Source organism: Sciurus vulgaris (genome assembly GCF_902686455.1).
Source record: "Sciurus vulgaris genome assembly, chromosome: 5".
In the NCBI taxonomy this organism is placed as follows: Eukaryota; Metazoa; Chordata; class Mammalia; order Rodentia; family Sciuridae; genus Sciurus; species Sciurus vulgaris.
In genome coordinates this window covers 6998776-7023939 of record NC_136465.1, presented here as the reverse complement: position 1 = coordinate 7023939, position 25164 = coordinate 6998776, and the positions used below count along the sequence as shown (strand labels likewise).

At 44.9% G+C, this 25164-nt stretch overlaps 1 protein-coding gene across 3 annotated transcripts in view; it reads left to right on the top strand.

Moving 5' to 3' along the window:
• Positions 1–23899, top strand: part of FDFT1 (farnesyl-diphosphate farnesyltransferase 1) — a 31751-nt gene extending 7852 nt beyond the window's left edge. Inside the window, exons 1-8 of one of the 3 annotated variants that reach the window (XM_079139015.1) lie at positions 1472–1617; positions 2071–2168; positions 3291–3474; positions 7626–7754; positions 10598–10789; positions 16515–16691; positions 17941–18093; positions 23328–23899. In XM_079139015.1, the coding sequence (XP_078995141.1) occupies positions 2164–2168; positions 3291–3474; positions 7626–7754; positions 10598–10789; positions 16515–16691; positions 17941–18093; positions 23328–23549 (1062 nt within the window). In that variant the 5' untranslated portion in view covers positions 1472–1617; positions 2071–2163 and the 3' untranslated portion in view covers positions 23550–23899. Of the gene's footprint in view, positions 1–1471; positions 1618–1705; positions 2169–3290; positions 3475–7625; positions 7755–10597; positions 10790–16514; positions 16692–17940; positions 18094–23327 lie in introns of those variants that run through there. The other 2 variants (XM_079139016.1, XM_079139014.1) reach the window with 2 other exon arrangements.
• The last annotated feature ends 1265 nt before the right edge of the window (positions 23900–25164 follow it).

Here is a 25164-nt window from a genome sequence, read left to right as displayed (position 1 = left end):
GCCACTCTAGACCCTTCCTCTCAATGTGGGTGAGCTCTGTTTTGTCACCTGGGGTGTGCACTTCACCTCAGACAGCTGTAGGAAACAGCAAGGTGCCCTACGGACAGGCAGCAGCAGTCTGAGCTCCCCACCACACACCTCATGGGAATCAAACTGTGGAAGCTGTTTTCCACGTGTGCTTAACAGCCACGTCCTCCTGTGTAGTACTGTTCCTTGATCTGAGGGGACTGTTGTTCAAGGTGAGCTACTTAAGTGGGTGACAGGAAAAGTGATGTGGGAAGGAGCCAGGAAGGAAACTCTGTGGCTTGCCTCTTTCAGAGGGGCACAGAAGCTGAGGAAAATGTATGCTCAGCTGGTACTGAATGCTTATTACTATTGAATGCTTATTGTTGCGTTGGGAAAGGGGTAGTGTGTGCTGAGAGTTGCTCTTCAGACCCCGTGTGACTGTACCTTTGCATTCAGTGAAATGCCTTGTGTGCCTGAGGATGAAAACACTGGCACAGCAGTGAAGGGAGCCGCTGCAGCTGGATGACAGAGAGTGATGTGAGGAACTGGCCTGGATCCCTTATTTGGGTTTCTTTTTATGAAATCTGTCTTTCCACATTATGAAAGGGAAGGAAATGGTGAACTGTTTTAAAATAGTCTAGGAATGTATTCATTTATCCATCAAACCATTGCTAGATATTTTTATGTGCTACATACTGTGCTTTACTTATTTATGGTCACCAGTATATATTAGTTTTTATTAATGCTTTTTACTGGAAATGGCAATAAAATCAAATTCTCAAGATTATGGTTTTTTTTTTTTTTAAGCTTTACTCTGTAGACAAAAGTAGAATTTAGGAAATACACACAAAGAACAGTTCACCTGGACGCACCAGGGTCCAAGTTTCACTAAATTCCAGGGTGACTTTATGGGATTTCCCTCTTTAGGTACGCTGTATTTAAAAACAACACCAAAAATAACTGCTTCCCTGCTATTAGATATTTTAGATGTTTCCCATTTCTCAAAAAGAGTGGGGAGACTGTGTGCGGGGGCATCTGGGAATTCTGTACTTTCTGCCTGGTTCTCCCGTGAACCTAAAACTACTAAAAGACAAAGTTTATATTTAAAAATACGCAATTTTTTTCTAACATACTTGCGTTGTAAATTCCCTCCCCTCCAAAAAAGCACAGTCCTTGCTTGCTTTCCTTGGGGAAGAGTAATGCTCTTTCAAAGGGAAGAGGAAGAAATCTGAAAGGAGCAGCCAGCTTCCCAGAGGCTAGCAGGCGCCACAGGTGTTGGGGAAAGACTGGAGCGGATCGCAGGCGGCTTCGGTGTAGACCCCGGGGCAGTTCCGTTACGCACACGGAAAAGTGGCGCGCGAACGGTGCCCAGAATATGGTTAAGAGGAAACGCCAGTGGGCAGGGGACTCTGCCAAAGCGAGCTGACCCGGGCGTTTGCTGAGCGCTGGCCCGAGCGATCGGGGATTCTGGCCAAAAGGGGCGCTGCTAGGACAGACGCCAAAGGCGCAGAAGCCAAGTCCGGGTCTGGTTGGGAAGAGGATTCTAGGAGAGACTCACGAGGTGGACCGGAACCACCGAACTGTGGACTCAGCGGAGCAGCGCAGCGGCCAGTGCTTGGGGCGGGGAAGGGGAGGGGCCCTGCCGGGCCGGGGCGGGGCCGGGGCGGGGCGCCACGTGCAGGCAGGGGTGTCCCGCCTGAGTCGCGCTCCGCCTGCGCAACTGGGTTCGGGTGCAGGGAGCGCCCGGCGTGCCCTTCGGTGGGCGCCTCCCAACTCCATTGGGGTCTATGGAGGGAAAACTCCCCTGCATCCGCGGTTCCAATGGCCGCAGGCGCCTGCAGCACCAAGGCCATGTCCCTCTTCAAGCGCACCTTGGTGCTAAGCCCCGCCGCGGCGCCCAGGGGCCCTGGCGCAGGCGTCCCGCGGGGCTGCCCCTTGCCTTCAGCCCCCTGGCCTTCCAAAGACTGGCCTCGGCTACGGAGCCCAGCGGCCGGCCTCCTTCCCCAGTCCCACACCCACTCCTGCTCCTCGTCTCCGACCGCCGTGTGTCTTCTCTGTCCGCAGGACTCGCTCAGCAGCAGCTTGAAAACTTGCTACAAATATCTGAACCAGACCAGTCGCAGTTTCGCAGCTGTTATCCAGGCCCTGGATGGGGAAATGCGGTGAGTGGCAGAGGCTGCTCTCTGACTTGGGAGTAGAGAGCCTTTCCAGGGGCCTTTGAGTAATTCTAGCGGTTTTCTTTCTTTTCTTTTCTTTCTTTTTTTTCACTCGGCACTTAGCATTGCAGTCTCCTTGCCGTGGGTTAACCAGAAGTAGTCCATCCTGAGTGAAGGAAATGTCAGGGGTCGGAGGGGCGAGGTGGAAACGCGCGTGTTTACTTTAGAATGCCCTCACAGGCACTTGGCCATCTACTAGTGTCCCTGCAGGCCCGCCCTTTCAGAGAAGCAGCGGGGGATGGTGATGTTTATTAACTTTTTTTAGTCCTGGCAGCTGAACCTGCCCCTGAGCTCCTCAGGCATTGTTTTGGTTCCCCTTAGGCTACTTTGTATTCTGGCATATAGGGTTAATTCTGTGGAAGCTTCCCTGTGCAGGTTACACGCCCGAATTTATACCAGTTGCCTTTATCTATAGTAGTATTTAGGATGAGAAGTTACTATGTTTTTTGGCTTTCTTTTCTACCTCCAAAATATTAGTTGGGTCTAAACATTTGATCTGTTGGCCCTAATGTCTAAACATTAGGAAACATGTAACTTTGTTAAATCAAACTTTTGTTCATAGGATATGAAAGAGACTTATTCTTGTGATAACTCATGCAGATTCTTAAAAAGTAGGACCTAGTCATCTGTGTGAAATAAGCATAAAGCTGAAGATTTTAATTATAATCCACTGTGTTCCAAGAGAATAGACCAAAGAGTAAGTGTGTCTGGGCATTAAGTTCTTGTATGTATAGACTTACTCAGCCCTTGTTGCGTACTTCCCCTAATTGTCCATTTTCCCTAATCGCTTACATTAAATGTAATTGATTCGGGGAGCAGAAGTGACATCCACATAGTGGGTTTTAAATTTTGTGCTTTATAAATAACTACAGAAGTTAATCACTTCCATTTGAGAAAGGAAAACAAATATAAGTGTGTTAGGTATGAAAGGCTTTGGATATCCTTCCATAGTTCTGCATGGTTAAGGTTGTAGGTAGGTTTAGAAAATGACCTGGCACAAATGAGATGTTTTCTTAAATACCTTTGACTTCTTGTTCCAGTGTGCTGATGGTTTTTCTTCTCTCGCAGCCACGCAGTATGCATCTTTTATCTGGTTCTCCGAGCCCTGGACACCCTGGAAGATGACATGACCATCAATGTGGAAAAGAAGATCCCACTGCTGCACAACTTTCATACTTTCCTTTATGAACCAGACTGGCGGTTCACGGAGAGCCAGGAGAAGGACCGACAAGTGCTGGAGGACTTCCCCACGGTAGCAGAGTCACTTGTCTCTTCTGGGTGCACATGATAACTCCTGGCAGTTCAGTTGTCACTATCCCATGTAGCCGTAGGGCAAGTAGAGTAAGCCGTCTGAGGGCAGCAGGATGTGATGGTGGACAACCTTGGAGCCAGACTGAGTTGGAATCCCAGCTCACTCACTGGCACATAACCTCTCTTGTGCCTCAGTTTCTTCATCTTTAAGTGGGGAACAATAATATTACCCACCTCATGATGTTGAGCTTTAAAAGAGTCGGAGTAAATAAAGCTCTTAGGACAGCACTGGCTACTATCCTTATTACGTGAATGCTGTTTTGAAGTCCAGTGTTTATTCCATGGAAAGTTGGATTCATTTTTTGTGTTGTAGGAGGTGGAGTCTTAGGCAGGCTCTCACAGTCCCACCTACTGTCATAATGTAACCTGACTGCCCTGATCCTGGTTGCTTGGGACTGGTGTTCAGCACTGGTAGTGTCTGAGGTAGGAAGTGGGCTCTTTTAGCAGCTGGGATGAGGATTGAGCAGCAGGGTGATCCTCTGCCACTTAACGTTTAAGTGACTTCCATTTCCTATGAGCAAAGGTTTGATGTAACAAAATCACATGTTCCCTAATTGCCCAAAGAAGCCCCCCTTCTTATACAAAGTTGCCAGAGTTTTGGTAAAAGGCAGTCCTTGTGTTGCTTTTGCCAATGAAATAAATCTATATATCTGAGTGGGAAAGGCAGTCGGCTGGACAGAAGGAGAGTCTACCCATCACAGAAGGACTCCTTTGGGTCAATAGTTACTTCAAGTTGCTGAGATCATATCTTCAGTGCCAAAGCCAAAATATAATACAGTAGGATGTGAATAAATAAATAAAGAGGTGATGGAGAAGGAACAGGGCGAGGAGTTAGAGCTCTGACCTGGGCAAGGTTCCTGTGCGGTGGTGCTCGGAGAATGGGTTTCCTCTGACCGGCCTTGGACATTGCGATTCACTGAAGAACCTGTGAATTCTGCTAAAGCAGATGTGCTGCAAGCAGTAGTTGCAGCCCATGTATAATCAGAATGTTCTCCTTTTAAAAAAATAACAATATTGCTAGAGCTTACCTCCAAAACCAAAACCAACTCCCACAGTGCTTTTGAGTAGAGGAGATTTGTAGTAACTGAATGACTTCTGGTCTTGAGATAAATATCTTAGGTATTATAAAAATCGAGGCATGAAAATGTGAATGCTAAAACAATTTGGGGAGATAGCTAGTATATTTTCAGGTACGCTCTCAATGTTTGTAAAACCTAAGTGTCTTCCGTTAGGCCTGCAGCATTCCCATGGAAAAATAATACTTTGTTTTTGAAAGTTTCAAATCTGAACATGAAGGTAGCTGAGCCTGGGCACGTGCCTGCAATCCCAGTGACTTAGGAGGCTGGGGCAGGATGATGAGAGGATTGCAAGACAGAGGCCAGCCTGACAACTTGGCGAGGTGCTGTCTCAAAATAAAAGGACTGGGTGCGTAGCTCAGTGGTAAGGTGCCTCAGGGTTCAATCCCCAGTACCAAAATATGTCATACATCGTTCAACCCTGAGTACTCCAGGTTGTTATAAAGATGTGTTTGTCAAGGCAGGGCAGGCAGAACGTGTTTGATAACAAGTTATTAGCTCAAGGGGTAGTTTTAACTTTTTTTTTTTTTTTTTTTGCCACATGTGATATGTGGACCTCTATCTGTACAGCAGTCCCAGGCCCCACAGAGTCTAGGAATGAGCCTAGATGGAGCATACTTGATGCCCAGTTTGTCTGGAGATTGAGTTTGGTGCTTTATACGTTAGTGAACATTAGCTGGTATCTTTTCAAGCTAGGCTTTCTAGAACTCTTGTATATTATGGATTTCGGTTTACCTTTTTCACATGGAATTAATAGCAAGCTCAAAGTTTTAGAACTCTCCCTTTAAATATAACTTAAGGAATAGCACTGGGTTATTTTAAAATTATAATAGCAATAGTAGCATACATTTATTGAGTAACTTACTAGGAATCAGTACCTAAAAATATTTCATTGTTAATTTACTGTTTGTTATTTCATCTGTAACAGTTTTGATAGGCAGGCTCCCTGGTATGTGATGTACCACTAACAGCCATGCTTGCTTACATGAGGAAGAAGAAGCATAAAGAAATTAAGCATCTGCCTAAGATTGCTTGTGGAGTTTAAGAATTGGGATTCAAATCCAGAAGGTTGACCCCAGAGCCCTGTGCTTAATCATGGCATGTTTTATTGCCTCTTTAAAAAAATGACTGAAGTAACAAACAAACAAACAACAAAAAAAAACTTTTAAAAATATAGGTATAGGTAGACATACCCAGTGTTTCCCAGTGTTTCCCATGAAGTTCCTAAGGCTTAGAACTGGGAAAATTTGTATTTAGGAATTAATGAAAGTTCCCTGCTCCCCTTGTCCACACCTTGGAATTTGTCCTTTGTCCACTCTCCAAGGACTCACCCCTGACTCCTGCCTTTCTGTCCTTGGAATAGCTGAAAGTGACCCAAGGACCTGGGTGTCTGCTATAATTGTGGGGCAGTGCTGCCTGGAGAGTGCACGGGGCTCCTGTCCTCTCCTGGCTCCTGGCTGCACGGGGGCTGTGGGGCCAGCCCGAGGCTGAGTGGCAGAGTGCCCTTCTCCCCTCAGGCTGCAGGGAAATCAGAGCTCTTCCTGGTCACTTTTTCCTGGATTTTTTTTTTTTTTTTTTTTTCATTTTTTGAATTATATAATATGTAATAAATACCAAAATGTTGCTGAAGGGAATAGGTCAGACTCAGAAGTGGAAGTGTTTATAGTGTTTGTTTTGGACTCTAAGCTCTTGCCCTCCTTGGCTGTCCTCTTATAAATAGAAATGCTCTGGCCGGAGCTGCGAAGAGCCAGGGATTCACATAACCCTGGGTGGAGTTGCTGGTTTCTTTCCATTCACCATAGGAATTACCTTTTGGCTTTGACTTGGAGCAGCTGTTCTGAAAAAAACAGATTTTTTATTTTTTATTTTGTATTTTTTGGGGGGGTGCACTGGGGATTGAAGCCAGGTGTGCTTTACCACTGAACTGTACCCCTAGTCCTTTTTGTTTTTTATTTTGAGACAGGGTCTTGCAGAAGTCCCAAGCTGGCATCAAACTTGCCGTCCTCCTCCATTAGCCTCTGGAGCACCCAGGTTGAGTCTTTGGGTTCAGCAGTGGATGTTCCTCAGGGAAATCTGATGGTACTCAAGCTTCTCAGTTGCTGTGGCTCTTGGGCTAGCTGGTGCTTCCTTAAGCCCTTAAGTTAGGTGCTTCTTGAGGAAGTTTTCCTAACCTTTCTGTAAATACAGACCAAATAAATCTCGTGTTTGCGATCTTTAACAGCATCTGTTCATTATTGGCAGTGTTGTGTCAGTTCAGTTAATGTTTCTTAGTATTTTGTTTAAGAAGTTCCATGTTGTTTTCAGATTGTATTTTGATAACCACTAAACATTTCTTTGAACTCTGAACTTAAACAAAATATTTATGCAGCAGTCAAGTTCAGTGGCACAGGCCAGTAGTTCCATTGATTCAGGAGGAGGCTGAGGCAGGAGGATGGCAAGTTCAAGGCCAGCTTGTGCAAATTAGCAAGACCCTGTCTCAAAATAAAAAGTGGAAAGAACTGGGGGTTGGGGAACATAGCTCTCTAGAGTAACCCTCGGTTCATTCCCCGGGGACTAGGGGGAAAAAGGAAGAAAGAAAAAAAGAAAAGAAAATTGTGCAGTAGAAGTAATTTTAAAAGAAATATCAGGGGCTGGGGTTGTGGCTCAGTGGAGGAGCACTTGCCTAGCACATGTGAGGCACTGGGTTTGATCCTCAGCACCACATAAACAGTAAATAAAACAAAGCTATAAAAAATATTTTTAAAAAGAAAGAAACATCAGCACTACTCTTCTATGTTAGAGCCTGGGCTTGGGAGAAATTATTGGACAGCAGACCTTGGAGTGATTGGAGTTGTTCAAGGAACTCAAGGTGTAACTCAGCGGAGGGCGCCCCTGCGGCGTTGGTAGGATTCGAGACCGGTGATGGGAAGTGGCTGGCCGTCTCCTCACTAGGCTGAGCTCTACAGGGCACTTTCCGTTTGGGACCATGTAAGTACATAATTTTTGTGTTTACTGTTTCTTACGATCTCCATTTCAGATCTCCTTGGAGTTTAGAAATCTGGCTAAGAAATATCAAACAGTGATTGCTGACATCTGCCAGAGAATGGGAACTGGGATGGCAGAGTTTTTGGATAAGCATGTGACCTCCGAACGGGAGTGGGACAAGGTCAGTGTCTCTGTAAAATAGGGTCTGTGGGTGGTACCTGAAACAGAACTGGCCTTCCTTATGATTAAGCTCAGAATGAAGACAAACTTGCCCACAGTTCCGGGTTTTCTGGTCTCATCTGTTTAGGTTGGATGTCTCCTTGTAAACACTGAAAAGGGGCTTAAAGTTTAATGCTCCGTCTATAACTTTACCCATGCCTAGAGAGCTTACTACTGAAGGAGGCCAAAGTAGATTTAACTTGTCGTCAAGGGTACATCGAACTTAAAGAATTGTCTCTGACTTGGTGTGAAGTTGAGGTAATTATGTCATGTAATGTAGAACTATGAGTAATTTTCAAATTTTAAAAATAATGGATTTTGATATTTTGTTTTTGTTACAGAGTAGATATGTGTATGTGCATCAGTTGGTGTCTGTCTTTTCCAGACCCATCCTAAGATACATTTTAACTCAGCTCCAGCTTGGCCAGTTTGTTTCTGAGACATGCCTGTCATTTATACTGCTATATAATGTGTCTGTTTCCTTAGAAACAAAGAACAGCTCAAGAGGAAGCAGAGCTGTTAATTTTGGATTGTAGGCATATTATGGAGGAGTGAGCTCCTCCCTAATGCCTGTTTGTTCCTTGTCACCATTTCCTTATGGAAATAAGGAACTTGGTGCCTAGTGGCGTTGCCTTGGTAGAGTGCTTTCCTGGCATGTGTGAGACTCTGGGTTCGATCCCCAGTGCTGGAAAAGAGTTAACACACTTAGAGATGCTTCCAGCTTTCTTTATGCCCTTCCTCAATTTGTGTGATGGTTATTGACCTGGTCCATTTTGTGTTACTGGGACAGAACATCAGAGACTGGGTAATGTATAAAGAAATCAAATTTATTTCTCACAGTTCTGGAGGCTGGGAAGGTTTAAGGGGCCTGTATCTGGCCGAGGGCCTTCTTGCTGTGTCATGACATGGTGGGAAGCAAGAGATTAAACTCCAGCCTCTGGTGTGTATTGATCCATGCCCTTGGGCAGAGCTTTTGTGCCTAAACACCTTTCATTACATACCCCCGCAACACTGTTGCACTGGGGATTGTTTCCAATGCATGTGATTTGAGGGCACTCGATCAAACCACAGCAGTTAAGAAGAACATACCTGGAAGCTGAAGTGTGGGAGACTCCCCTCTCCCCATGGGTGAGGTGCATCTTCCACAGGGGACAGAGTAGCTGGAAAGGGCTCTGAGCATAGATGGTGTAGCAAATACGATTACGGTAGCTTTTATTTGGCCAGAGTTTGTTTCTGACCAGCAGCTGCATACGATGTAGGCTAGGCTGAGAGTGGAGGCCGGGGGAAAGCTCATCTAGGCAAAGGGATGTAATTGACTGCACGGACCAAACTGGACATAAAATACAAGGAAGGGGCTGAGTGGTTTGCCCATTTCCCATAGGATTGGTGTTTGTGGACTTACATATCACCACTGTGGAAGCAGGGACATTTAAAAAATCTAGAATTTGCATATTTTGTACTTCTATCAGGCCTTAAATTAGGATCTCAAAAGGCACATTGTTCATATTCATTGTGTCAGGTGGTCCAGGGTCTGGTCTGTTCATTTTCGAGCCTTAAACCTTTACAGAATGGGCTGGGGATGTGGCTCAGAGGTAGAGTGCTTCCCTAGCTTGGCGAAGCCCTGGGTTCCGTTCTTAGCACTGCAGAAACCAAGAACACTTGATGGAAGCATGTGTGAAATGGCTGGCTTGTACTGCCCAGGTTAACAGGCGTGTGCCTGGTGCTGGAACTTCAGTTTCTGCATTTAAAAATAAAGTTGGAACTTCTGGCCAAGGTCCAGCCTGGTTACCTGATAGTACTCCTTTTCTGTAGTGCAGATCCACTGTTGCATTGCAGTTCTGATTAGATGAAAAGATTATTTTCCCCTTCAAATTTGAAAGAAGATGAATTATTTAGGTCTCTATTCTAGGAGTGTTTCTACCTAAAGAACTATTATTTTTAAATGTATCTTTTTTAGCACTATAGATGCACTAATGTTTTTTGATTTCTTATATATAAATCTTCTCAATTACGTCTGGCTATCCATGCTAATTGTTTTTCTACATAACTTCAGCCAATCTTTTTCTAGGTTCTTCTTGTCTGAGAGCACAGTTCAAGTGCTTTTCCTTTCCTGTGTCCTCGACTTGTCTCTGGTCTTGTGTTTCCTTCAGTTGGAGACAACTCTTTACTCTGTGGTCTTTGCCTGACTTTTCCCCTTCCTGTTGACTGCCCAGAGTGTGTGTCTTCTTTAATTACTCTTCTTAAATTGCCTAATAGATGTTCATTTTACATAAAGGTATTGCATTAAGAGGTCTTGGAATACCCTTTTCAGGGGAGGATAGCTTTGATAAACTTCTTTGAGGGAAAACAATTAATTGACAGTTAAAAATTGCATGGGCTGAGTTTCAGCAAAGCTAAAGCCTAACTCTTAAGCCAGGAGACTTGTTTCCCATCCTCTACTGCCCAGATGTGTGATCTTATTAATTGACTCTGTGCTCAGTTTCTTCATCTGTGAAGCCGAGGATACAGTAGTAGGTACCACACGAGATGTTTGTGAAAATTGCTTGTGCAGGGTGCTCACAGCAGTGACAGCACATGGTAGCACTTTGCTCTTAAACATCACATTCCCATTAGCCGGAGATCCAGTACTGGTGTTATGTCTTTAGTGCACAGTTCTTACATGTACCTGTGTATAAGTTTGTCTTATTTAATCAAAATAAGATCTTATACGATATTTGGAACCTGCTTTTTTATAGCCAGCGATCTCCAGTATTTTCATTTCAATGAAATTTTATATTAAAGTACTTTAAAAATCATCTTTTGCAGTACTGTCACTATGTTGCTGGGCTGGTGGGAATTGGCCTTTCTCGTCTGTTTTCGGCCTCAGAGTTTGAAGACCCTGTAGTTGGTGAAGACGTGAACCTTGCCAACTCTATGGGACTGTTTCTGCAGAAAACAAACATCATTCGTGATTATCTGGAAGACCAACGAGAAGGAAGAGAGTTTTGGCCGCAGGAGGTAAGACATTCAGGGTGTTTGGGGAAAAATTATTTTAGACACTCTGAAAACAAATCATTAAGCCCTATGACTACTGCCTCAGGCATCATTAGAGCTGTTGGAGAAGAATTTATGGTTTAGTTTGTGTCAATTACTAAAATTAATGGGTGGAGAAGAAGTTACGGTTTAGTTTGTTTCAAGTAGATTGGCAGCAGCCAGGACTTAGCCTATGTCATTGACTGACTCCTTTCTCTCAGTTGGGTTGGCTCCCAGTGGCAGATATAGCCCAGGTACACTAGCTTAACCACAGATTTCCTAGCAGGGACTTGGCTCTTAGGCACCTCCTGAATCTGTTCCTGTAGCCAGAGGGCTGAGTTCTGAGTGACAGACCTGAATTAGGTCTTCCCAGTGTCATGGGGTGGATTCCCCCAAGAAGAGTTGTGTGCAAGAAGTGGGAGGGGACCGGGTTCTGTGGTGCAGACCTGTAGTCCCAACTGCTTGGAAGGCTGACGCAGGGGGAGTCCAAGTTCAAGGCCAGACTGGGCGAGTAATCAGGACCCTGTCTCAAAATATAAAATGAGCCGAGGATTTTCTAGCTCAGTGGTAGAATGCCCCTAGCTTCAATTCTCAGTATTGCAAAAAACAAAACAAAAAAGTGGGAAAGTATTTGTGGCTTATGCTATAAAAAATGTTTATATACCTAATATGAAAGAACTTCTAAAAGTTAAGAAAATGACCAGCCACCCTATAGAAAAATGGACCAGAGGATAAGAAGAGATGGTGCACAAGTAAATGCTCAGTCTTCCACCTAATAAAAATGTACGCAAAACCACCCTGAATGCAGACTGAGTGCGTAAGCGTCCCAGGTAATATACTTGCAGCCCAGGTGTACCCTTCCTTTGGTGCCACCATGTCACAGAGAGGAGAAGCCTTCTCTGGACGTACCTGGGAGTGAGCAGCTGCTCTGGAAGTGGAGTCTGTCTCCTGGCCCAGGCCAGTGCCTCTCCACCACCCCACACTGTCTCATGAACAGAACATGAACCAAGTGCATGCGACTCCTGAGCACCACTGTCTGCACACATGCTTCAGGTCCCTTACTTCCCTCATCTGCAAAGTGGGACAGTTGACTCACACCACCGGGGGGTGGTGTGACTGAAGTGTGATGAGCTTCTAGTACAGAGTGCTGGATCCATTGGGCTGGAGTTACGGCTTAGGGCTTAAAGCGTGCCCAGCATGCACGGGGCCCTGTTCAGTCCTCAGCACCATAAGACCAAACAAAAACCGTACTTAGTCATCGCCAGTTCCGACAGCTTTAAAAAAAAAAAGTCAAAAAGAACTCTGAGACAACATTTCTCACATCAGGGTGACAGGAAGCCCTGTTTGGTAAGACCCTTCAGCAAGACTGGGCGAAGGGGCGCTCGTGTTGCTGGTGAGAGTGCCCGTTGCACGCCTGTGAAGGAGCGCAGCTTGGCCATGGAGGGACGCGGGAGTTTGTCGCTGCGGCACGGTTCACAGTGCCCGTCCACAGTGGGGCACGAAAAGAACTATGTTCTACTCTGGGGACACCAGGATATATTTGAAAGTGAAAAAAGCAAAGGCAGAACATTGTAATACGTCACCATCTAAATGGAAGAGAAACCCCAAATTAACAAAATTCAGTAATCACGTTGTGAATGTTGGTATTGAAATACTGAAATTGATTGTCACGTAGACCCAATGGTTTGTCTTTCCTTTGTCAGAATTTATTGAATAACAGTACGTTCACAGGCCACACTGTGACACCGAGTACTTGTGGGTCACCTGGTAGTAGTCCTACGTTAGGCAAACACGAGTTCTTTTATTCCAGTCTTAATTCCTAACATCTGTAACACTCAAGTCACACATCACACTCTACACAACTATGTATATAGGTTATAGAAAGGCTGCCACAGGGGCTCAGGAGGTCGAACTGAGAGCAAAGGTGGAGAGCAGACCCTGCAGGGTCACCGTAGGTGGTCAGGTAAGGTCAGAGACCGGGTACCAGCCTAAGAACTTGTCCAGGGCCCAGAGCTGTCAAGGTCCAGATGGCTGCCAGTTTCACAGTGTCAGCTTGAGATGTGGCTTGGTGTGACGGGGCATGGTCCTCATGGGCAGGAGAAATCGCACTTTGCAGATTCCGAGTTGTCACTGGAGATTTTCCTGGACAAGGCTCACAATGAGTGTCCAGTCTTGGGGTATTCCCCTTTTATGGACCTCATGTGAGGGTGTTGCTTAATTTGGTGACCTGGTGCATTTGATAAGCTTATGGCTGGGTCTTTATGATCTGAATTTGATATGCCCATGTACCGTGTGCTTCTGATTAATTTGCTAAGTCCACAGGTGGTCATTTCTGCTGGCATAATTTATCAGTTTATACCTTATGGTTATACCAGGCAGATGGTGATTGTTTACTTGTTCAAACAAGGTGTAGAGTCTTTCCACCTCAGCACTTCAACTCAAAATGGAATACTTATTTTAATCCACTACTTTACAAAATGGAGTAACTCAGGTTTAGCCACAGCCTTGAAAATTGCTGTTCTGTACATTACGGAGTAACTCAGCAAGGCACGGTCTGCCCTCCATGTGTTATATGGTTTTTTGTTTTGTTTTGTTTTTGTACTGGTGATTTAATCCCCAGGGGTTCTTACCACTGATCCCTATCCCCAACCCTTTTTATTTTTTATTTGAGACAAAGTCTTAGGAAGTTACTAAGGCTGGCCTTGAACTTAGGATCTTTCTATGTCAGCCTCCGAGTCATGGGATTATAGATGTGTGCCTCTGTGTGCAGCTCACGTTATATAAATTTTGTAGCATAAAGTTAATCATTGTGTTCAAGTCATTAGTATGATTGTGATTTCTGAGACATATATATCTGGCCTGAGGCAGGGGAATTGCAAGTTCGTCTGGCCTAGGTAACTTAGCAAGACCTTGTCTCAAAATAAAAAATGAAAGGCTTGCGGTGTGGCTCAGTGGCAGAGCACCTCTGGTTAAATCCCCAGTACTGAAAAGAAAAAAAATACTTATATGGTCTTTGTCAGTTTTCTGGCACACTGCTTCTAAACCTATGGAATCTCCCAAGAGAAAAGTTTTTAAAAATATGCCAATGAGGAGACTGAATGGAGGGACCAGTTCCCAAGGGATACGATGTGTGATTAGAGGGTCGGAGCCTGAGTTGATTCCCATAGCTGAGGCTTTACTCGATCATCCTGCAGAAGAAGTGTCCCTAAAACCCCAGAAGGACCAGCAGCAGAGAGCTCCATAGCTATAAGGTGGCGCCCCAGAGGTCACAGAACCCCCTTCTCCCACCCCCTCGCCATGCATCTCTGAAGTCTGGCTGTTCATCTCTGTCCTTCTTGATACTCTTCATAATAAGGCACAGAACCTAAGTGCTTCCCTGAGCTTTGTGAAGCACTCCAGTAGGTCAACCCAAGCAGGGTGTTGTGGGAACCCCATTTTGTAGCCAGTTTGTCAGAAGTCTAGGGGGCAGTTGGGTGGAAGTGGGATCTGATGCCCTCTTGGGGTGGATACTATCAGAAGTGACAAGTTACAGGACACCCAGTTGGTGTGAAGTTGGAAAAACTTTTGGCACTGTTCATTTCTGAGGAGGCTGGTTCATGGGGAGGGACCAGGTCACTGGGATGTGTTCCCGTGGGACCTTTTTTTAAGTTTACAAGAACGCCAGGATAAATGGCACCACAGGATGCAGTCAGTGAGATCCAGACGGTAGGAAATTTGTCAGGAAATGAGACCCTTTTCTTCAAGAAAAAGAACAAGAGAGATCCTGAAAGTTGAGACCTTAGTGATCTGCCATATGCAATGTGTGGATCGTGTTTAGATCCTTACTTGAACAAACCAGGTGAGGGGAAGATAGACAGTGGGGGAATTTGAATATTGTGATTTATTAAATATTTATTGTTCATGTTTAGGTGTGATATATTTTATATATATAATAAAGTTTCCTTATCTTTTGGGAATTCATAATAAAGTACTTATGGATGAAATGATGCATCAAGACTTTAAAACAATTCAGGAGTAGGGGTATATAGAGATAGAACAAAATTGGTCATGTGTCAGTGACTGTTGAAGCTGGATGATGGGTAAAATGGGGTTTCATTAAGTAGTTTTTTCCATGTTCTTCAGAACAATTCACTACCATCAGTCTTAGCTGATTTAAGTGCAAATTATTTTGAGACCTGGTCATTTATTTCATGGAAGCTAAAGAATTACACAAGAATAAAAGTTATTTGGTTACTCCAGAGAATCCTCTAAATAGTATCATTAAAAATGATCAAACTAAAATAAATTAGTTTAAAAATCATCAAACTAATCTCACTGAAATTGATTTTTACTTTTTTTAAACTTAAAGTCATTATTTTATTTATCTGGAAAATACTTATCTGGAACAATTTCACCAACTGTAGTTTTTTTCTTTTGATGTTTTAAAATTATTTATTCAGCAGTCATAGGATTTTGAGTTAGTTAAGGATCTTAGATTCTTTTTTTTAATATAATTTTAATAATTTGTTCTAATTAGTTACACATGACAGCAGAATGAATTTTGATACATCGTACAAAATGGAGGATAACTTCTCATTCTGGTTGTACATGATGTAGGATCCACACCAGGTGTGTAGTCATATATGCACATAGGGTAATAATGTCTGATTCATTCTCCTATCCTTCCTGCCCCCTTACTCCCTCCCCTCTCTTCACTCACCTCTGCCTAATCAAAGTACCTCTATTTTCCTCTAGCCCCCCACCCTTATTGTGCATTAACATCTGCATATCAGGGAAAATATTCAGCCTCTGGTTTTCTGGAATTGGTTTATTTTGCTTAGCATGATATTCTCCAGCTCCATCCATTTGCCCACAAATGCCATAATTTCATTTTTTTTTAAGACTGAGTAATAGTCCATTGTGTATATATGCATCACATTTTATTTATTTATTCATCTGTTGAAGGGCACCTAGGTTGGTTCCATAGTTCAGTTATTGTGAATTGAGCTGCTATAAACATTGATGTGACTGTGTTGCTGTAGTATGTCGATTTTAAGTCCTTTGGGTATAAACCAGGGAGTGGGATAGCTGAGTCAAATGGTGGTTCCATTCCAAGTTTTCTGAGTAATCTCCATGCTGGTTTCCTGAGTGACTGCACTAAATTCAGTCCCACCAGCAAGGTATGAGTGTACCTTTTTCCCTACATTGAGGATGTGATTTTACTTTCCAGTTTCTAAGATGTAGAGAGGTGATGTTCTTGAAGTGTAGACCCTCCCATTTGTCCCAGATGTTCTTGTTCGACAGCATTCTTATCAGCATCAGGAATGGAGTGTGAGTCTCTCATTATTTTGAGGCCTGGTCATCTCGAATGTTAACATTTAGCCTGTAGTGCTGTCGTAGCTGGTTGTGTATGTGACTGGGTTTGTTCAGAGCTTAACTGACATCTTCCAGCTACAGGAGGCTCTTTAAGTGAAGTCTAAGGTGTTGCTTAGTGCCTGTGTCCTGAGTGTCTCTAAGGGACACCTTCCCAGTGTGCACTGTGATTGGCCTTAATTATTATTAGATGGCTTAGAGCAGACTCAGTCTTCGTGAAAGGTGAGTCAACAGTAAAGAGACTTGACCCCACTATCACAGTGCTGATTCACAAAGTCACTTTTTTTTTGATCCCTCAATGTCATCTGTAAATTCTGTGCACACATTGACTTGTTCTTTAATCTCCGTATCTGGCTAGGTTTGGAGCAGGTATGTTAAGAAGCTGGGGGATTTTGCTAAGCCAGAGAACATTGACTTGGCCGTGCAGTGCCTGAATGAACTTATAACCAATGCCCTGCACCACATCCCTGATGTCATCACCTACCTGTCAAGACTCCGGAACCAGAGTGTGTTTAACTTCTGTGCTATTCCACAGGTATTGACTCGGCTCCTCTTGGTGTCTGGGGGACGTGTGGGTTGAAGGGAGTGGGCACTGTTGAGGGTGGTAGGGTGCAGTCAGCTCTTCTGCTTCTGTGTTCCTTGGGATGACGCTAGGGTATTTCCTCCTGCTGGAGAGCAGGCAGTGACTCACAGCACCCTCTTTGCCTCCTAGTATCACACTCGCTCAACCTCAAGGTTAAGTCTGCTTTTTTCCAGAACCCTCCTTCTGAAATCCTTTTTTTTTCCCCACCACCTATTCTAAACTAGCTAGATTCTTATGCTCACAGCAAAATCAAGGGCTTCAGCCTAGATTTACTGAAAATTCAGGGTAAAACTTGGGTGAAGCTGTTATTATCAAAAAGTTTTTATAATAAACACCTAATTATTTCTGTCCTTTTTCTAGACTTAGAATAACAAAGCCTGATCCTGTAGATATGGCCCCTTCATGTTCTGGGAGCTTACACTTATTAATTGCCTTTACCAATTATTTCAATTATTGACTCAAGTTTAACTGAAGAAAGTCATAAGATTTAACTAGCCTAGAAACTTGGTTTGATCTTGTTCTGATGACTGCTTTCAAGTGGTGGTTGGAACTAAAATCTGCATGCCTAAGGTTTCCATTTATCCAAAAATAATTTGCTGTTTAGAATAGAAAATTGTTCCCTTCTATTGTTTTCCCCTCCTATTTATTTATTGTTTTGTGTGGTGGAGGGCATTGAACCCAGGGTGCTGTGTCACTGAGCCACATCCCCAGCCCTTTTTATTTATTTTTTTTTATTTTGAGACAAGGTCTTGCCAAGTTGCCCAGCTGTCCTTGAACTTGTGGTCTTCTGCCTCAACCTCCTAGTAGCTGAGACTATAGGCATGTGCCCACCATGCCTGTCCCCTCATCGTAATTTTTAATATACTTCAGATCTAGTGACCCATTACTCTAGCATTCGGAATGACAGATTTACTTATATTCATTTTTTCCAAATAAAATGATACTTTTGTGCCAAATTGTAGAATGATTTAAAACTGCCAAAGTGTTTGATTTTGTGTGTTGTTAAGAAAGGGAGCGGTTGGAAGGCAGAAGTGTGGCTTTTTTCAAGGGCACTTTCTCTTGGTAGGTTACTCGTAGCTCCTTGCTTGGCCTTCTACAGAAGGTTCCTTACCTGTCCTGCTGAGGATTGTGCACCGTGCCGATACTACCTTTTCCATTGCATGGAGTAAGTTAGTTTTCTCCCATTTCCTGTTATCTCTAGGTGATGGCCATTGCTACCTTGGCTGCCTGCTACAATAATCAGCAGGTGTTCAAAGGGGTGGTGAAGATTCGGAAGGGGCAAGCAGTGACCCTGATGATGGATGCCACCAACATGCCAGCTGTCAAGGCCATAATATACCAGTATATGGAAGAGGTGGGTTTTGTTTAGCTCCCCGGACAATTTGTAGCTACCTTATGGTTCACACATGCCATGGTTGGACATTAGATGATCTTAGCACCTCACTCTGCTCTGGTCTGGAGAGTAGGCATTGGTATCCTTTATTTAGGAAAAAGAACCCCTGCACAGGAGCTGAGCCAATGGGTCAGGGCAGCCTGGGACCCTGGTGACCTCGTGGGTACATGAGGCAAGGATACAGGATGGAGCCTCTGGGGAGAAATTTGTGTGTGTGTGTGTGTGTGTGTGTGTTTCTTCGGATGGAACCCAGCACGCTAGGTAGGTGCTGTACTACTGAGCTACATCCCCAGTCCCAAGAATCATCTTTTTTGAACTAAGAGATGAGGTTAAGACCAATGAGACTTCTTGTCTCAAGGTAAGCAATGTGAAGTTGATGTTTGTGTCAGCTAACGGCGCATGACTGAGTGGATCCCATGCTCTAGTCCAGTGTGTTCCATGACGTCACAGGGCTCAACTGGAAAACCACAGCAGGGAATGCAGCCAAAACAGAACCATCTAAGTTTCTTTTGCAAGTCTCGTTTCACATGCCAAAACCATCCTATTAGAAAAAACATATCTTCCAAGCCAGATCTACGACTGGAGGGTTTGACAAGCTTCACAACGGTTTTCTAGGAGGCTGGACCTCTCTCTAATCTGTAGGCCCCAGAGTCATGGTTCTCAGGTGGCCAGGATTTGTCCCCCTTTCACCAGGGAGGTTGGGACACATCTGGGCCTGGTTTTTATCGTCATGCCTGGTGAGGGCTGGGGGTCGGGGGTGCAAACTGCTGCTGGAATCTGGCAGGTAGAAGCCCGAGGTGATGCCCTGGACCCTGGGCATGGTCTCACTGAGGTGGAGGTGACTCCAGGAAGCTAACGAAGGCATGAAGACCCTGCCGCTTCCTGAGCAGCCGTGCACTTCACGGCCCTTCCGGCTCTCAGGGTGTGCTGTGCAGCTCTGTTCTGTGCTCTGATTTCTTTCACATATGGCACATCTTCTTGCATTTTCCCCTGCTTTCTACCTGACACCAGCATTTCTACCATAAGTACCTTCATAGGAACTCTAAGACAAGACCAATTATATATTTTTTTTAAATCTTAAAAAATTCCTTTAGTAACTAAAAATTGCTGCCAGTCACTCTCTGGTTCACCATATTAGCTCTCTTTTAGTTTGTGCTTCCTAAAAAGGGGGTACTTAATATCAAGGAAACCGACCTAGAGCCGTCCTTCGGATCCAAATCTGTCTGACTGGAGAGCATGTGCTCTTAAATACAGTTCCCAGGGGCTTATTTACCCTTTCTCAACAGAATTGTGCCATTTTAGGCACTATTTCTTCATTTTATATAAATTAGAAACATGTTAAGTAAAATGTAGTTCAGAGATTTATTTTTGTATTCTGATCACTAATTTTAGAAAACAAATTTTAAAACTTATGGGGAGCTAGGGCTATAGTATGTATCAAGTCCTGGTGTTGATCCCAAGCCCCTCAAAAAAAAAAAAAAAATACTTAATGAGCAGTTCCACTATTGTGTTAAAATTCATATTTTATTGGGGTTGCCCTTTACTATTAGAAATCCAATTTGTGAGTCATGGCAAGGGTGAACAAATTATAGTTGGCTGACCTCCTGTTTTTGTAAATAAGATGTCACTGGAAGTCAGCCATACCCTTTGTTTATCATCTGTAGCTGCTTCTGCAATTTAAGGGCAGAGTTGAAAAGCTATAATAGGGTGGCCCTCAAGCTAAAAAATATTTTTTGCCCCTTAAGAGACAGTTAACTGACCTCTGATCTAGAGCATTAGCGATTCTGTTTGAAGTTGTTAGTGAAGCTCAGGGTAATTTGAAGAAAATGCTAACTGCTAACACTGAAGTTGATTTGATAGAGAAATATCTCTGAAGATTAGTAAATCTCAAGTAGTGGAATATGATAATGGTTTCAGTGTCAGCATTTGGGACATTTTGCAAATGAAGTTTTACGTGAAGACTTGTGTGAAGTCCACATCTGTCTGGCCTTTGCTGGTGTCCAGATGTTCACTCTGGTCCTGTTGCTGCTCACTGAGTCTGCCCCTTGCAGTAAGGCTGGACATGCTTCTGCTGCCTGGCCCATGCTTGGTCAGAGTGGGAGTGCACCCGGAAGAGGCTCCCGGAGCTTCTCTGACACTTGCCCGGGGCAGGTGGATGGACCCTGTTCTCAGGGCCCTCATCTGTCCCCGGAGTAGCCCTAGCTTCAAGCCAGCCTGACACCTGTCAGCTGGGAGACGTGAGAAGATCAGCCTGCTATTTTGGGATAGAAGTAAATGCACTGTAAAGCAGCCAGAAACTCTCGTTCCCTTCTCGCCAAGTGCATTCCTTGGCCAGAGTGTGTTGTCCTGTCCCGGAGGCTTGCTGCCCCACCGTGCCCAGTGGTTACACTAGGCATCGCAGGCTAACTATAGACTGGTGCTTGGGCCTGGTGGCACAGGAAGAGGTTGGTTTTACAGTAAGATTTTCTTCCAAGAGTGGTGTCGGGATGGCCTCCTGATTGCAGATCTGCTCACTGATTTGTTTTAGGTCTTCTTTGACCCCTCTGTCACTTGACACGATGACTGCTTCTCTCCTGGAGGCCCTTTCGCTTTCCTGGTTCTGTGACTGTCTCCTCCTCAACCTTTGCCTCTGCCTGCGCCGGCCTTGAGTTCCATCTGATCTCCGTTTCCCTGTACTGACAGGTGCTCCCTGGCTGCCCTTAGCTGCTGTGCGGCTTCCCCCACTAAGTGCAGGTCCTTCCTGCCAAGAAACCATCATCAGGTTTGCTGCTTGAGACTTACAGATCTTCAGATGTATTTCTCTACCAAATCAACTGAAGTATCAGCCTTCTTCAAAATGCCTTAAGTTTCCCTAGGGTGACTTAAAAGAAAATAACTAATAACTGATCAGGGGTTAGCCACTTTCTCTTAAAGGGCCAAAAAACATTTTTAGCTTTCTGGGCCACTCCTGTCTTTTGTCATTTACCCAGCTCAAACCTGGTGTGAGCTTTGAATTTTTTGCTTGTTTGTGTTGGTTAGTGATATTGCCATACACCTAATTCTAGAGTCCTGGGACACCTAGAGTTCCTTTTTCTCCCCAGTCCTACATGTAAGCGGTCCCTCGGTCTGGCCTTGCCTGTCTGTGCTTTCGTATATGTCAGAGGGTTGTGTGCTTTACCCTGTGACCTAGCACTTGTAGGCCTTCATTCTACAGAAGCATGCAGAAAATGTGGAAGGATGTCTGTATGGAGCCTTTTGTCCTGAATCAGTGCTAATTGGTAGGTGTGTTAATCAGCTTTCCCATGCCATAGTGAAATACCTGAGTAGATTTTAAAAGAAAAGGTTTATTCTGGCTCTATTTTGGAGATTCCAGTCCATGTTTAATTGGCCCCATTATTTTGGACCTGTGGGAAGGCCACACATCATGGCGGAGCATATTGTGGAATAAACCACCTTGTATCCGGAGCCAGGGAACAAAAAAGAAGAGGACTAGGCTAGGTCCCACAACCCCTTCAAGGACACCCCCTGAGTGACATAAGGACTCCCCACTGGGCACCAGCTCCCAAGGAGGACCAAGCCTTTATTTAATACACAGGCCTTTGGGGACATCAGGGATTCAAAATATAGAGTAGCAAATTTATTATATGTGACACATTCATGTTAAGCAGCTTGTTTTTTAAAAAATGGCATTTTGTAAAATTGTGTGAAAAAATCAAATTATAGAAAAATGTTGAACCTATTTTAAAAATTATATATAATTTCATATGTATGATATGCATTCACATTTATATATGACACTAGATGTATTTTTATATGTGACGATTTATAAGTTTATCAGTGGCTTCTGGGGCATAGCAGGAGGCCTGAACATATGTATACCAGCCTGTGGATAAGGAGGACCAGAGGGCTTTTTCTTTTTCTTTTGTACTGCTATCACAAGCAGAATTTCATTGACTCAATTTTATTTTATAGAAATTAATGTTAGTGTCGTTCCTCACTTCCGATTTTCTCTATAACTGTCTTTTATATCAAACAACCAGATATTAGCTATCATTAGCATATGTCTTTTTGTAGGCATGTTCTTTTATTTCCTTGTTGTATTAAATTCCAACTGTGTTTTTTGGGGAGAAGAGTGGCAAGAAAATAAGATATCTTTGTGAAAAAATACCCATCGTATAAAGAAAATTTGGGGTAATTATTTTATTTAAAACATGCCTACTTGTCTTCTCCACTGTGTTCAGACCTGGGTCAGAACATCATTACATCCACCCATGACCTCTAACCTGGCTCCTCACTTCCATTCGGTGTTTGCTGAGGGCCTACTGTGTGCCAGGCAAAAGGTGAATGAGAGATGCCGTCTTGGCTGGGAGACCTGTACCCACGTATTGTTCCCACGTAAGGGACGAGGTCAGAGCATGTTGAGGAGACTGGCTCTTGGTCCAGGTGAGACTCGGGCAGTGAGGGAGCCAGGTGGAAGGATGCAGAGGAGCATCTGAGGGCAGGCTCGGGGGGGCAGGAGGCAGTAGAAGTATGCAGTAGCCTCACTTGCATGAAGCGGGGTGCACAGTGGTCTCTGCAGTTGGAAGTGTGGCCCCGCCCTGGGTGCCTCATGTCCATCTGAAAGGCTCAGAGTCTTCCGGAGGTGAGGGTATTGAAAGGTTTTCGATGTCCTTGTGAACAGACAGCAGATGGGGCTCAAGCACAGAGGCAGGAACTCAGGCAGAGAGAGCTGAGGTGACCCAGGACTTGGCCTCAGGAAGTAATGGTAGGGATGTGGAGAGGGAAGTGGACAGTGCAGGTGTGTCAGAGGTTTGTGGAGGGGAAGAAAGGAGGACTCCAGGGTGACTTGGGTCTCCCTGCTTTGTGACAACTCCACATGTTGCGTCTTTTTCCTGATGGCTTCCGCCTGTTCCTCTGGAATCATTTCCCTTTCTCCACACTGCTCTGGTCAGCCTAACTGGGGATCTGGAGATCAGCATGGCGCAGCCTCTCCAGGTTCTCTGCAGCTGCCTCTTGGTGAGATGGACCTGGGTTGACACCCCTGCCTGGCCGGCAGTGATGGGGCAGGTGACTTCCATGTCCTCTTAGCCCATTTCCTCATTGCTGAATGGGCACAAGGTACCTGCCTATGGAGGACCACTGAAGGGGTGGCTGTGGAAAATGTTAAGCACTGGGACTCCTTCCGTGGCGCTCACAGCTTTTTTCCTCTTCAACAGATTTATCATAGAATCCCCAACTCAGACCCGTCTTCCAGTAAAACCAGGCAGATCATCTCCACCATCAGGACGCAGAATCTTCCCAACTGCCAGCTGATCTCCCGAAGCCACTACTCCCCACTGTACCTGTCCTTTGTCATGCTCTTGGCCGCCCTGAGCTGGCAGTACCTGAGCACCCTGACCCAGGTCACAGAAGACTATGTTCAGACCGGAGAGCACTGACTTCTTCTTGTTGGAAGCCACCGCTCACCTGGGACGAGTCACCATTTCTCAAGGGTGGATGTTGACTTCCCTCATGTTTTTTCTTTTTATTTTAATCCCTCAAAGAACTACTTGGACCTTTAGAGACTGAAATGCAGTTTTAAAGAATATGAAAATACAAGGGAAGACGGCCTTGCCCTCAGCTGCTGGTATTTGCAAGTCCCGGTCACCCTGCTGCACCTTAGGCCAAGCGGCTGCCCGTGGGCGGCACAGATCTCAGTGAACCCTGGCTGCAAGGATGATTAAATGTGTATAATTTGAAGCAACCTTTGAATACCTGTCAGTAGAAAATGAAGTGACTTTTCCTTCTGTCTGGTGCCTGGTTTTCTCATCATTGTTCTTAGTTGGGCTGAATGTGGTAGATGTGTGTTCAGAGTTCTAGGTAACAATTCCATGTTCCCTAAAAATGCAGACTTGGCCTCTACATATGGAGGCTGGGAATAAAATTTTGGTATTCAGCATTTTTTTCTCATTCGAAAGGGCCCTTCAGTAAAGGTGTTCCTGAGTTTTTCACAGTAACGAGTGTAACTGCTCTTTGTTGAGTGCAGTTCACCTGAAAGTCCACTTGACATGGGACAAATGGAGTCAGTGATCAAGGGACGAGGGCATCTGTTGCCACTGTACCAGCAAGTTCCCGGAGGGGCACCGCTGGCTGCCCTGGGTAGCTGTGGTGGCCGGGCGGGCTGCAGCGTAGTTGCTCTGCAGCCTCCTCTGCTGAGGCTGAGTATCTCAGCTGCACTCGGAAACATGAAGATTTTTTTCTCCTCGCCTTTTTTCCTTTTCTTAAATTTCTAGTTTATACACCAAAGTCTCAAGAAAGGCAAAGATATTTTCAGATGATTAGCTTGAGGTTGGATGGCACTTTGGCTGCTTCAGTGGGTCCCCTCCCTCTTAAGGCCAGCACAGCTGGAGTTTGTGGGGTACTCCCACGCGAGGTGGCCACTGTGTCTCAGCATGGGCCAGGGAGGACGTGGTTCCCTGCCAAGAGCATGAGAACAGTGTTGCAGGGCATGACCGTCTAGATGCATGAATCAGTCTGTTTTGTTACATCATCAAAATACCTGAGGCCGGGTACATCATAAGCCGAGGTTCAGGACTGGGGATGTAACTAGTGGAGTGCTTGCCTAGCATGGGTCTGATCCTCAGCAGCACAAGAGGAGGAGGAAAAAAGGCTTAGTTATCAATGCTCAGTTTGAGAGACTGAAGTTAGGGCTGGGTGGCCCTGCCTGTTCAGCCTCTGGTATGGGCCTCCTGGAGGACGGCACCACAGTGGTGGGAGCCCATGCAGAGAGCACATGGGAGGCTGGAAGCAAGAGGGACTCGGGGCCTGGCTGGCTCTCTTGTAACAACTTCTCAGGAGAGCAGACTCGCTCTGAAGATCAGCATTCATCCCTTCTGACGGTGAAGTTCCCCAGGATCCTAATTATACCCATCTCTTGAAAGTCCCAGCACCTCAGCACCACTACACTGGGGGCCACAATTCCAGCATGGGGCCCTTTGGGGGACACTCAAAGCACTACAGAATGTACAGCCACATGGTCTGCTCTCTCATCCAGTCTACTGTGTGACAACCTTT